The 14,828-nt window shown below is 42.6% G+C and overlaps 1 protein-coding gene across 1 annotated transcript in view; it reads right to left on the reverse strand.

The window, feature by feature from the left end:
* Positions 1-322: 322 nt before the first annotated feature.
* Positions 323-14,828, reverse strand: part of LOC106605146 (mannosyl-oligosaccharide 1,2-alpha-mannosidase IA) — a 202,591-nt gene continuing 188,085 nt past the window's right edge. The window contains exons 8-12 of the mRNA XM_014200497.3: positions 13,353-13,468; positions 9,874-10,093; positions 6,494-6,666; positions 2,357-2,472; positions 323-762 (exon numbers count right to left, since the gene is read on the reverse strand). Coding sequence (XP_014055972.1) covers positions 618-762; positions 2,357-2,472; positions 6,494-6,666; positions 9,874-10,093; positions 13,353-13,468 — 770 coding nt within the window. The 3' untranslated portion in view covers positions 323-617. The remainder of the gene's footprint in view (positions 763-2,356; positions 2,473-6,493; positions 6,667-9,873; positions 10,094-13,352; positions 13,469-14,828) is intronic.

Genomic DNA, 14,828 nt, shown 5'->3' on the forward strand with positions numbered 1-14,828 from the left:
TCTGTCATCTTACTATTGGTCAAATCTCACCACAAAAATAATATGTTTAGGGAATTATGTGGGGGTGAACAAAAAAACGAACAACTTTGGTCAAAGAGACAGAGAAAAAAGCCAGATAAAAAGCAATGACAAGATCAAGTGAAATCATTAATCGATTGCGGTGAAAAACAGAATCAAAGAAAAAGCTCAGTGGTTTTCTCTCTCTCTCTCACACAATATGGCCCATAACACAGCACTCCTCCCATTACATTTGGGTCTGCAAGATACTCTTGGTTTCCTCACAGAGGAAAGAAGGAAAGAAAAAAGGTGCTCTTTTCATGAAAATCATGTTCATCTTGATTGTCCACAGAAAGTAACGCCGGCAGGAAGTAGTCCCGGCCCGGCTCAAGGATATACAATCACAGCGTATACGACAAGATCCTTCACTGGAAAGGAATTGAAAGTCTGTGACAGGGCCCAAGGGACGTTGGCCCTGCATTTTGTTACGGTGTTGTTACCTGTGTGTAATGTTGTCATGTGTGTGTCTATGTGTGTGTTTGTATGCATGTGATGTAAGAATATGTGTTACTCTGTGTCTGTTCCGCAGGTGAGTTGTGCAGTGGTTGTACAGTAGGCTGCTACTTCGAGGTTGTCTTGTCGTGTGTCCCTCCCTCCCCCCGTAGGCAGCTCTTGCGGACGACGGGCAGGGGGTGAGCTTCCGTGTTGAACACCCAGTCCTCCAGAGGAAGCAGGTCATCGTCAGAGAAGAGCAGGTATAGATACCTGATAGGGACAAACAGCGTCAGTGTCTGGGGAAATGAACGGCTAGAATAAAGGATACACTGGCTAGTTTCCTCCTAGACTACAGCTATCTAAACAAATACAGAACGGCTATAATGCTATTGTACGAGCCAATAAAACATGTTTTAATCATGGTTGGGCAATGATGGATGAATTACTGATGTAACGACATGACATTCTCTGCTTTTGTAAAACAAGCCTCTTTTGTAATTTCTCACGACTATTAAATGAATTATTGGCGAATACAATAAATGATGAACAACAGCAAGGTGAAGCGTGTGCTTTATTTAAAGCCTGTCTTTTCTGAAAAACATTGAAATTATAACTCGTCTTACTTCTCCTGAAAAGATTCAGTATAAAACACAGCTTTCTCCATTTTCCCACCAACGTTTTTTAAGGGTTCTTTATCTAAGGGGGCCCAGACGGCACTCACAAGTTCCTCATGGCTCTATTAGGTCTGATAGATCATCACTATGTGGATTGTCCACATCACCTAACCAGCCCAGAGCAAACTCTGAGTCTGAGAGGGGGCGCGATGAAGTCTTTCAGCTGAATCAGAATGGGAATTCCTCAATTTATTTTCCTTTCGTGATAAAAAAAAAAAAAAACCTTAGAAAGGGTTTGTCTGTAAATGTCGAAATGAAGATACTGTGCTTGAGTGCACTCAACATATTGTGTGAATATCTTAAGACTAATGTGAGTGTTCTCACGATGGACAGGAAAGTCAATAGGGCGGAAAGTGTATACCAAAGCTAATGAGAAAAAAATGATTCATGCTTTAAAACCCTATAGAGTCTAAGCCAGGGGGATGGGGGTTCTACTAAGCTAGCGTATGGAATTGTTTTAAGATGGTCATACCAAGGATCATTTATCTATTTGATTTTCATTTTTAGATCCTTTTAAGGTATAAAAATAAAACAATTATTTTATGAAACATTGAATTTAGCCTTACTGCTATTAGCCCATAGAAATGCATTGAATAACAGCATACATGGACAAACAAAAAGATAGTCCCCCCCAAATATCTAAATGAAGTTTGTTCTGAACTGTCTGTCCTATATCTGAGAGATATAAGAAAGATCAGGAATTATTTCCGTTGTTCTTTTCTTGTGAGGCTTGTGGGCGTCCTAGAGCAAAACAACTGACATGAACATGTTTGTGAGAGTCTCATCTTTCCATAGAGGGGTCAAACTACTACAGGCGTTTTCGTGAGAAGACAGATTTTTCGGGATGTCTCATGGTCTGAGAAACCCCGCTCTAGCTCTGCCACCTTTCACCGCAGATGCGGAAGGGGCGACATCGGTGGATGCAGTGGATTGAGACGCAACCCATGCAAAATGATATCTCTAGCATAAACTGACAGATTTTGTTGGGGATTTTTGTATTATGCTAATTTGATTGACTGTAGGAGTTTTGAACTGCATATGCCATTTACTTCTTACTACTTCTCAGAAACTGTAAATGCCATTTACACTCAGCGGAATAAGCTCTGTAGCCGTTTACACATCTAAAAAGCAAAGTGTTTGCTGGTATATTCTCAGTAGGGGGGGATGATGACTGGCCATGTTACACTTACTTGAGTGTCTCGGAGAGGAAAAAGCTTTGTTGCATGTTATCGTGGCTGACTGTCTGGGCGTACACGTCTCGGATCCCAGAGAAACCAGCTTCGACTCGGCAGTGTTGCTCCAGAGCCTGGGGAGAAGAATAGAAAGAAGAGCGCAGGAGGGATGTTAATGTCAAAATGGAGATGTATTATAACAGTAGTTAGCCAATGGGCACAGACAGTATCTTCCAGCCAATCAACGTAATGACTGCAATTCATATCAAATCAAACTTCAGTAGTAGGACTGCAGCTATCAAGTACTGGAGTTGGGCAACCTCGAATAAGGGAACGTTTGTCAAGGGGGTAGTCATGTGCTAATCATCCTGGCTAGTTCTGCCCTCACACCGCCTTATCAGACGTAGCGTCGCAGGGCCCTAATAAGGGAACATGGGTGGTTTATGGAGAACCAGAGAGAGATGCGTCAATCTAGTACCGTGTCCTCAAACACCCTCTTTTACCTCACAGCACATTCACCTCGTACGACACCAAACATAAAGCCTACTTATATTAAGGCCTTGTCTGGGGCACCTTATACAATATTCAACGGCATCCAGCAGCACGAGTGAGAACAAGACGTTGGGGTTGAGGTGGTAAGTGGGGGCAGAGCTAATAATGTGGCTGTAGAAAGGACACCTTAGCCATTGCAACGGGGGTTGGGATGATAGATTTAGCATTCATTTTGTGTGATCAGACTGACAGGGTTGACACATGCATTAATTATGGGGCACAAAGGTTGGCAAAACCCACACTTTGCTTCTTCTCGTGCAGATCCAACAGCAAGAGCGGGGGTCTGTGTTAATTATGGTGCATTAGTCTGCCTTTGTCAAGGGGTAATAATATGCTAATCAGCCTGGCTAGTTCTGCCCTCACACTGCTTTGTCAGATGTAGCATCGCAGGGCCTTGACCGTGTTCAATTATATGTACTGTACATTAGTTCCTCGAGAGAACACGTATGGACAGAGACCAGTACAGATGTCAGATCTTAATTTGACCCCTTTTGTCGCAGGAGGAAAATCAGATTTAAAAAAAATCTATTGTTTTATTATATGTTGAAGGCAAGCAACAGGTATAATAAATTATTGGTTTTCTCAGTGCCTATGTGGTCCTACGGTTACAGCCACTAAACCCGGCACACATATGCCAGAGTTGGCATGGCTTCGAATCTGGCCCACTACCCTTTGACTCATGGATGAATGTATTTTCTTGACGCATTAATTCCGCGCGTTTACAGGATTAATTGCGCAGGGTTACAGCACAGGTGTCAAACTCATTCCACGGAGGGCCGAGTGTCTGTAGGTTTTCGCTCCTCACTTGTACTTGACTGATGAATTAGGGTCACTAATTAGTAAGGAACTCCCCACACCTGGTTGTCTAGGGCTTAATTTAAAGGAAAAAACTAAAACCTGCAGACACTAGGCCCTCCATGGAATGAGTTGGACACCCCTGGGTTACAGGGTTAAAACCGAAACAACTCGAAGGTTAACAGTTTGGGGTAGGCAACCCTATTCCTGGAGAGCCGCAGTGTATGCTGGTTTTTGATTTAACCGACCTGGAAGACCAGGTGTGTTGAATTTAGTCAATCACTGAACTGATCAATTAGCTCAGTTGGTCAGTTCAGTGATTGACTAAATTCAACACACACAGTTGGTATTGTAATCAGAACAACTTAGTCCTTTTTGAACAGAAGGGCGATTTATCTATTTGACAAACATTCCGTGCAATCGAAATAAAGTATTTAAGCCTTTACCATGGCAATTCTACTATGGCAAATACCCAACACTGTATGAATGGAAACTGTTGGTGTAACCTATTGTTATTATTTTATTTGTTTCCTATTTATGTTATCCTAAAGTGTCTGGTATGGTCATTTTTTTATCAAGATCAGGTTATAAATATCCCTGGAATAATATTTGAAATGTGTAAATAAATCAAGTCAATCGGGAGATTAATTTACAGTTGAAGTCGGAAGTTTACATAGACTTAGGTTGGAGTCATTAAAACTTGTTTTTCAACCGCTCCACACATTTCTTGTTAATAAACTATAGTTTTGGCAAGTCAGGCTAGGATATCTACTTTGTGCATGAAACTAGTCATTTTTCCAACAATTGTTTACAGACAGATTATTTCACTGTATCACAATTCCAGTGGGTCAGAAGTTTACATACACTAAGTTGACCGTGCCTTTAAACAGCTTGGAAAATTCTAGAAAATTATGTCATGGCTTTAGAAGCTTCTGATAGGCTAATTGACATGATTTGAGTCAATTGGAGGTGTACCTGTGGTTGTATTTCAAGGCCTACCTTCAAACTCAGTGCCTCTTTGCTTGACATCATGGGAAAATCAAAAGAAATCAGCCAAGACCTCAGTAAGATAATTTTAGACCTCCACAAGTCTGGTTCATCCTTGGGAGCAATTTCCAAATGCCTGAAGGTACCACGTTCATCTGTACAAACAATATAACAAACAAAGCAAGTATAAACACCATGGGACCACGCAGCCGTCATACCGCTCAGGAAGGAGACACGTTCTGTCTCCTAGAGATGAACGTACTTTGGTTCGAAAAGTGCGAATCAATCCCAGAACAACAGCAAAGGACCTTGTGAAGATGCTGGAGGAAACAGGTACAAAAGTATCTATATCCACAGTAAAACGAGTCCTATGTCGACATGGGGGAGGCTTGCAAGCCGAAGAACACCATCCCAACCGTGAAGCACGGGGGTGGCAGCATCATGCTGTGGGGATGCTTTGCTGCAGGAGGGACTGGTGCACTTCACAAAATAGATGGCATCAAGAGGACAAAAAATTATGTGGATATGTTGAAGCAACATCTCAAGACATCACTCAGGAAGTTAAAGCTTGGTCACAAATGGGTCTTCCAAATGGACAATGACCCCAAGCATACTTCCAAAGTTGTGGCAAAATGGCTTAAGGACAACAAAGTCAAGGTATTGGAGTGGCCATCACAAAGCCCTGACCTCAATCCTATGGACAATTTGTGGACAGAACTGAAAAAGCGTGTGTGAGCAAGGAGGCCGACAAACCTGACTCAGTTACACCAGCTCTGTCAGGAGGAATGGGCCAAAATTCACCCAACTTATTGTGGGAAGCTTGTGGAGGGCTACCCAAAACATTTGACCCAAGTTAAACAATTTAAAGGCAATGCTACCAAATACTAATTGAGTGTATGTAAACTTCTGACCCACTGGGAATGTGATGAAAGAAATAAAACCTGAAATATATCACTCTCTCTACTATTATTCTGACATTTCACATTGTTAAAATAAAGTGGTGATCCTAACTGACCTAAGACAGGGATTTTTTACTAGGATTAAATGTCAGGAATTGTGAAAAACTGAGTTTAAATGTATTTGGCTATGGTGTATGTAAACTGCCGACTTCAACTGTATTTGTGTCAGAAAGGCGTGGTAGCCCTACACGGTAGGCCTATATGCGCACGCTGAAGGCAGCGGCCCTAGCAGCTAGACCACCTCAGGCCACGACTGAACTACATTTTGACCTTTGGATACACTTGAAACTTGTATGTTGTAACCTAGTGTAGACCAATACTTATCTTGTGTTATTAAGCTATATAAAATGATGAAACCACAGTTGTTGTGTATGGCTGCATTTCAGATACATTTTTGTACATTTGAATGTTACAACAATAGGACCTAGGCCTAGCATTTAAGCGAAGGAGAGAGAAAATGATTTTGATAGCAAGCCCTGATCCAAATGACTCGACTGCCCCCACATGGAGAAACGATAGCTGCTATTTTTCAGGGACTCGTTTGAATTTCCTGATGCAGCAGGAAAATTCTCTGCCACAAGAGTGATCAAGTTAAGATCCGACATCTGAATGTGTTTTTAATCATATTTCAACAACACATTCTAGAATCACTGTTTTATTGTTCTTTTAAACATCCTTGTTAAATGCACTTTAATGATAAGCACCAGCTCTCCACTCATTTTAAACTCATTGCTCATCAAAATGTAACAGATAAAACCAGAAGATATTTTGGAGATAAAGTACCAGAGTTACAAGTCATTACTTTAGTGACATTATGGCTGCATCATGAAGACCGTGCAACGTTAACGTCTGCGTGACTCACCTCCACTGCCTCCCAGCCCCACTCCCGGTACTTGGGGTCATGGGTTAACCTCCACATGTACATGTAGCTCTCGATGACCTCCGGCCGCAGGATGTAGTATCTGTCACTCAGTCTGGTCGCCGTGGCTTCTGCCCCACCGTCGAATCGGAATGCCTCGGGCCCTAATTTCGTAGCTAAATGGAGATTAGAGAGACACAGAGTGAACAGATTAAATGATGTACTTAAAAAAAAAAAAACACGGGGGATGAGGAATTTTATTTGAGTCAATTTATATTTAAGTTAATCGTTTGTTCAATCAGTCTTCTGAGATACTGAAAAAGAAAAATCAAAACGTACAACATAGCCGTGGGTGAATTAGCAACGCACTATAAATAATATAGCCCTGGCACACAGTCGCAATTCCAACGTTACGCTCTAAAAAGTCATGGAAAATGAGCTCTACAATAAAGACCTGTTCCCCAGTTGGTCTTGTAATCCAGATGGTCTACACATTCTCTCTCTGTTAGCCGGCTGCAACTCTGGAAGGCCATAGAGACAGCATGTGAACAGGATTCCCATCTACAGTAACACAGTGGTTGCTATTCTGGGTAGCAATTTCTCTTACATTAGGAGTTCAGGTTAAGGCCATTGGCATGGCAACATTTCACATTTTGAATCGCAATCAGGATGAGTGTGTATTACTACGTGTGTAACATGTTTCACATATTGTGTTTTTTCCCCAAACCGTAGTGGGATATTTGCCAGGTCAAAAAAACACGTCACATTTGCATTTTCACATGTGAAATCACACACATGTTAAGCTTAAATTTCACGTGAAATTATATTTCACATGTTAACACCATCTTTTCACATGAGGAGAGTAACATGTTTTCACCTTACATGTGAATTGCAGTTTGTGAATATCAGATATGCAGTTACATTTCACATGCAAGTTCACGTGGGGTTGAAATAATGTTATTCCCCTCACACGCGAAAAGATGGTGTTACATGTTGCAGTAGCAAAACTTCCACTGGTGGAATTAGGGTGACCACATCTAAAAAGCCCAACTGTGGGACAAGAGAACGATTTTGCGGGACAGTCACGGAACAGTGGACAGAATTTTCAAACATTCTTACAGGTTAATGGATCCAGTTCAAATGGCGACATGGTTCTGCTGTATGAAGGTCACTGCCTGTTAAAGGGGCAATCCTTGTTGCTACATCCATTTTTGGACTTTCTCACTGTAGTCACAACATCCATCTGGCAGGAGAGGAATGAGAGCAGCCATGGCCGTGGTGGCATTTCACTCCTCGACATCATCTCCTTTCTATTTCAGTACACACGACCGACTCCAACTTTCTCAACTCTTTTTAGAACAGACAGCCCATCTGTCTTCTGAACTATTGACTGTTTTATGTTTCTATACATCAACTCTGATCCAACCTTCATCTCCTCCCCAACAGCGAGGCACATTAGCCAATGATGGAAAACTTTCAGACATTTTCTCTCATGTCTGAATCGATAGCCCCAACGCTGCCTGGCCTGCCTTGTCTTGGCTAGGAGACGGGGGCCAGCCGGCCCTGTTGTGTTGATGGCACAGATCCAGACTCAGAGAGGAGAGGAGCGGCAGAAGGAGAAACCCTTTTAACCTCATTTCTCACTCCAAAGGCATCCAATACAGAAGCTAAGAGGCTCTGAAGTGAAATATTGAGTAGCCCTCTAATGAGAAGGGGAATAAAATGAAGAATGAAAAAAAAATTAAAAAAGCAGAGGATGGCAATAAAAAGGAGGCGGCGCCTTTTGGATGAGGAGATCAAACGTCTTCTAAGTATATCGAGAAACCTGTTATGCGATGAGTCACATTAGCTGTATTTTCAGGATGAAACCAGTCTGCTCACCCTGTGGTGGAAACACTCAAAATGTATTCCGAAGAATATATTTCCGTGAAGTGTCAGGGCCAAGGACGAGAAATCAAGTTCAAGCAAGTTTTTTCCCAAAAGTGAACACGACTCTCTTTTTCTCTGTCTTTTAGATTCCCTCGAGTTCATTCTCCATCCAGACAGTGCACAGTAAATAAAGGATAGTTGCTATCACAGTTAAAAAAATGTTGGGTTGAATTGACTCTACTGGGAGTTTTACTAACCCTCGGGAATGATACGCTCCCTGGAGTTAGTGTTGATAACTGGAGTTGATTGAGACGGAGTACTTTTACCTCCATTAAGAGTAACCATAATGTAATACAATAAATATGTAAATAAGGCTTTATACCATTATAACTCAAAGGAAATAAACTGAAAGAGAAATTTACTGGAGTTGATTATTAATTTAAAACAACATAGAAAAGTGAAAAATGGCAAGGGAGTTGATTAAAAGCAATACTGAAAAGAGTAAAATGGCAATTGGAGTTGAATTTATGCAACTCTTTTGAGTTGGATATTTACTCCATTTAGTGTCGTTCATATGAACACCATGATCAGAATAGTTTTAACACAAAATGGGGTTGGGACCATATAAACCCCAAAATACTGTAAAATGAACTCTTGTGATTTTACTGTGTGTGTGGAATCTCATCAAGACTTGAGGATTTTGGTCTTGTTTGATCTTCGCCTTCTCCAGGTTGAGTTGTACTACGAATCCCTTTCCTGTGGTCTCTGTGAGACTCTCATTCTCTGTTTATTCTACAAATGACGGACATCTTGGTATTTCTCTCCGTTCTGAATCACCCCTGACTGCTTTCAAAAGAGGGTAGGACAGCATGAGTGCACATTGAAATGTCAAAAGATGATAAAGAATAATTTTGAATAACTTTTATTCCTCACACCAGAGACATGAGGTTCTGCAGCTCCCTATTAAGCCTTACATCCAGCTTTTGAGGTGTAGCTTCCAGCTAGGAGTGATTCTCTGGTTTATTCAGGGAAAATGAAATGTAAATTGGCTGCAGATTTTTTTTATTTCCAATATGACTCAATCTCTCCCTGACAAAGGCCATGCAGCCGAAACGCTTCAGAGTTTTTCATCTTTGAATCCATTGAACATGGCATACAAATAAAGGCATTTTAAATAATTATATGAAGAGTGACTTGATCCTCCATTCTTTTGACCAATTCATCTCTTTTACCAAAGAGAACCTTCTATGTACAAAAACCTACTATGACTCAATCTCTCTATTTTTATTTTGGGGGGGGGGTCACCAAATTCCTTCACTTAACAAGATAGTCTAACAGCAATGGAATTTTAATGACTTTATAATGTCCTGCACGATAACAGGAAACGCTATAATTGCTCTGAATACCCAGAGCAACATCGAGACATTGGATATCCAGTATCCTTAATACTCAACTCATACCTGTCCTTGGTCACACAGATGTCCTATACTCAATGCCCTCCCAGTCCTACTCACCAGATCTACTATAGCTCTCATGGCAGGTGTGCGTAATCTCTGCAGCCAGGTCCAGGTAGTGCTGTCTCTTCTCTGGAGCGCCGTCGTCCGCGCCGATCACCACCATGCCCCCGGAGAAGCAGGCCAGGTGGCCCATCTTGTGGTCGAGGATGCCCCCCCTCCACTCCGCCATGTAGGTCAGCCCGCCAGGGGACTTCTGCACCAGGTTAGCCTCGATAGCCTGGGGGGGGGGGGGGGGGGGGGGTGAGACGATTGACATTTATAAATGGGTGAGACACAGATAAATCTATATTAACTGGCTGCAGTGTGTTGCTCTGAATCCTGCTGGAACTGCAGTGGGGAAACATGGATAGCTTTTATACTAGACCGCGGGGGGGGGGCACAGAAACATACACAGACAAACCTCCATTCACATACAGTAGCATACAGCTTTTGTACCTTAGAAATAGAATCCAGAATCTAGTCATTCTATATGTATGATTTCAACTCTGTGGGTTCTGAATGCTTCTGTTACTCTGAAACTGAGATGGGTGTTAGGTTCTTATTTTCAGAGTAAATAACTCACGGACACTAGAGAAGCTTAACCACATCTAATTCTTCCCAAAGGGTCGACACAGCTGTAACTCAGACAAACGACATTTCACACAAGCACTGATATTTAACCCTTTCCCCTAGGCTGAGTCCCCTCCTCCACATCTGAACAGCCAATGCATCTCTGTTGCTATACAGAACCTTAGTGATACCCGTTCTTCCTCACTTCATCTAACCTGACCTCTACTCCAAAGTGCTCACTCCTCTCCAACTCAAGGCTGTCATGGTTATTGATACCAGACTGTGTCTCCTCTCCTCCCAGAGGATCCCTCATGGCTAACAATAACATATCCTGACAAAATGTAAACGTCATACATTACCTTCTCAGTGACATTGTTAGGTTCCAAGATCTCCGCCCGTCTCCCTTACACTTTCCCAAAGCCACCTGACACCTACACATAACCACTAACTTCTGATGTAGCAACCATTCTCTATCACCCCTCAGATACTATAGCATTACCTCTGATCTATCATGTCTCTAGTATAGCAATGTTCAAAGTTTACCCAGAATCCAACATGGGGAAACACAGAAAAAAAAAAAAAAGACTGAATTTGTTTTTCAATTTAAGCCTGATCTAAGAAGAAATACTGGAGAAGCAATTGGAAGGTCTGGAATACATTTCTATCTACAGCACAGGTGTCAGGACAGTGCTGGTTGGGAAGGCAGCTGCTTCAATTCGTGTGTACACCGAGTTGTTGTATGGCTTCTCCTATCCACAATGTCCTGTGGAAGCATGTTTTGTAGACATACTATCTATTCACATTGCCAACGTGAACAACATGTCCATATTGGTATGTGTGTCTGCATTCATTTATGGAATTATTTATACATCCTGTAACACGTGGACAGGTCTGTGGAAAATTGATGTCAAGTCTCCTTGACATTCTATTCTGTCTCCAGGAGAGAGAGAGAGAGAGAGGTGGAAATCCGGTGGAAACAAAGGAGAGATAGAGGGATGGACAGAGAGAGGGGGGAGAGAGAGAGAGTGTGTGAAACAGAGATAGAGAGCGGGAAAGCAGAGAGAGAGAGAATAGGGACAGAGGGAGACTTTAAGAGGAAATCTATTGAAGTTTCTCTCTCTCTCTCTCTCCCTGGTGCAATGTCACCTGCCAGAGTTTGTCTTTCTTTGGAAAGTTAGGAAAAAGAGTAAGGCATCTCAGGAGATCAATACCCAATGACTCGTTTTTTTCTCTCTCTCTCTCTCTCATTATGTGTTTGGATATAAGAATGCAATGCATACCATCAACTTTTATGAAATGGCCAATCCACTGCCTAAATAGCTGAAACAAGTTAATCTTGCTTCTAGCACATAAGACATCGATCCCTGCCATGGGTGGCCGCTGCAGGAATCAAACCGACGATCCTAAAACCTAGCAAGCATTTATATGAAATCTTACCCACAGATTTGACACTGCTCATTAAAACATAAACTTCCCAGTACTCTAGTATACACTGAGTGTACAAAACATTAGGAACACCTTCCTAATATTGAGTTGTACTCCCTTTTGCCCTCAGAACAGCCTCAATTCATCGAGGCATGGACTCTACAAAGTGTCGAAAACGTTCCACAGGGATGCTGGCCCATGTTGACTCCAATGCTTCCCACAGTTGTGTCAAGTTGGCTGGATGTACTTCGGGTGATACCATTCTTGATACACACGGGAAACTGTTGAGCATGAAAAACCAAGCAGCGTTGCAGTTCTTGACACACTCAAACCGGTGCACCTGGCACCTACTACCATACCCCGTTCAAAGGCACTTCAATCTTTTGTCTTGAACATTCACCCTCTGAATGGCACACACACACAATCCATGTCTCAAGGCTTAAAAATCCTTCTTTAACCTGTCTCCTCCCCTTCATCTGCACCGATTGAAGTGGATTTAACAAGTGACGTCAATAAGGGATCATAGCTTTCACCTGAATCCACCTGGTCAGTGTAAGTCATGGAAAGAGGTGTTCATAATGTTTTGAATGCTACTGTAATTCATGTTTTCCCCATGACCGCATTCCTTAGGGGCAGATATGGCGAGACGTTTCTAATTAGGCGTTTTCCGTCACCATGTTGTTGGGATTCATTGAAATGTGTGGCATTTCACACAGGGTCTTAATTAGCATCCAAGGGGACGTTCACTTTGTATCTATTAATTAGCATCTACCTTTGAAAGCTTATCTATTATTTGAATAGTAATGCAAATGGATACTGTACTAGCTACGCTTGAGAGCACCATACAAACACAAACAGTATGGCTATGATACCAGAAAACTATAACTGTTTTAAATACCAGGCCACAGGAGAGAGATTGTCTATAATTCATGTATTTGCCTCTGGCTTGACCCTCCAATGAGCAAATAGTCTCATCAGCCTAAAAGACGAGCGTCAAGGGTATTTAAGGAGAAGATATTGTGCTAATTGATGGCTGAGGGATTAGGTGTATGTGTGTGGAGGAGGTGGTGTGTGTCGTGCCATGTTTGTGAGGGTGTGTGTGTGGTGTGTGGTGAGTGAGTGTGTGTGGCGGTGTGCGCGCGTGCGTGCGTGCGTGTAGGGCTGCCATATTTGCATGTGCACGTGCATGCTTGCGTGCATGAGAGTGTTTGCTCACGTGCATGTTTTGCGCGTATGTTTGCGACTCTGTGTGCACACTCACACACGTGTGCGTGTGTGTCGCGTGTGTGTTCGTGCCTCCCAGGTTGCCGATACTCGTGATGATATACTGTAAAAGTCCGCTGAATTCTAAAACTACAGCGATAACAGACCCCAGTCCTCCTTTCCTTCGTTCCTTCCGGTCCACATATCCTTCTGTATTGCATATATCCGTTCCCTACAGTGCTTGCTGAGACAGAGCAGCGGCAGGTCCCTCTCTGCGTGCTCTATGGGATTTCTCCTACCTCCAGAGCACTGTAGTACATCTTCTTAGCCTCCTCGTCCGTCTTGTCTGACATCAGATATGATTTGATCAGATACTCGTAGAAGCTATCCCCCAGGCCGCCAATGGAAACGTGATCTGGGAGAGGAAAAAGTGAGACATCTGACATTATTTCCGCACAGGGAGGGTCTTTTTCAGAAACATTATTCTGTAGTCTCACAGGCAGGCGACCTTGGGTTTAGTAAACCCAATAACCAACGAGTCAAATAGAATCAGAGTGTACGTGGGAATCTCTTGTGGGATATGACAGACTGACTGATTTGTAGATTCATACTCTGAGTAACCTTAGCACAGAAAATAACATTGTCATTCTGGCTAGCTTTATCACGTACCCACACAGTTGTGGTTTTAATTGAAATAAAATTAGAATTGGTTGGTACAACTTCAGATATGAATACACTTGTGGTTGTTGATTTTTTTCCCCCCTCCTACTCAATTTCATGCTAATTTAACAACTCTGGATAAGATACTGGGTTGGAGACGTTTTTTGTGCACTCACATATCCGCACACACATCCATGCAGGCAGGCAGGCAGGCAGGCACGCACACGCACCCTCCACCACCACACACCCCTACACGCTGTGAAAGGTTATCACGCAGCGTTCTGTTAGCCCTTGACAACAGAACAGCAGAGACTGGGGGAGATGTGTGTGTGAATCCATGGTTTCTGCTCTGTGCCCAACGTGCCCATGCTGACAAAAACACAGGCCGGGCTGAACACCCACAGTCCCTCTCCTTCCTCTCCTCCTTATCTACCTGCTTCATTAACCATTCACCCGCAACAACAATTAGCCCCATAATCAGCCAGATTAGGACTTTCAGGCCCACATCTTCAGATGCCGTCTCAGGCATCTCCCATTCCTCTGCCTTTCAGTTGAATCTGAAAAGATTCAATTTCCCGACGTAATTGGATTCATTATCATTTTAATAACCCAGAGCGAGGCGATTTACATCACTGCTTGAGACCGACATTGATAGTGAAAGGAAGAAAGGAAGAAAAGGGGATGGATGGATGACAAGGATGCGCCAAAGGATTTAAATAGAAGCGCTCCTGCAAGGTCGGAGGACTGTGTAGAAAGTCAGAAGATCAGTTCACGGACGACTAGAGTGTAATAATATGGAATTATAGTGTTCCTGTACAGTATAAAAAAAGCCTCGGAATTGCCTTTGACTGGGTTAACCAAAGACGTTCTTTACTGCTGTCCTACAATTACAAAGGTGGTGCTTGTATAGTGTCAAAAGCTTTCCTGTGGATACAGTATGTGAAGTGTGGTGACGGAAATGAAGCTAGCCCGCTAGCCAGATAGCACTTTTTAGGCCAGGCTAGTAGAAAATGTGGAGTGAAATGTTGTCTTCCCAAATATCGCATGGCACAGATTTTATACCTTTGGCTAGTAGAATGCCACTCAGGCTGTCTAGTAGAAATTCCAGTCTACTA

The sequence above is a fragment of the Salmo salar genome, chromosome 05 (assembly GCF_965601325.2).
Source record: "Salmo salar chromosome 05, fSalSal1, whole genome shotgun sequence".
Classification (NCBI taxonomy): domain Eukaryota; kingdom Metazoa; phylum Chordata; class Actinopteri; order Salmoniformes; family Salmonidae; genus Salmo; species Salmo salar.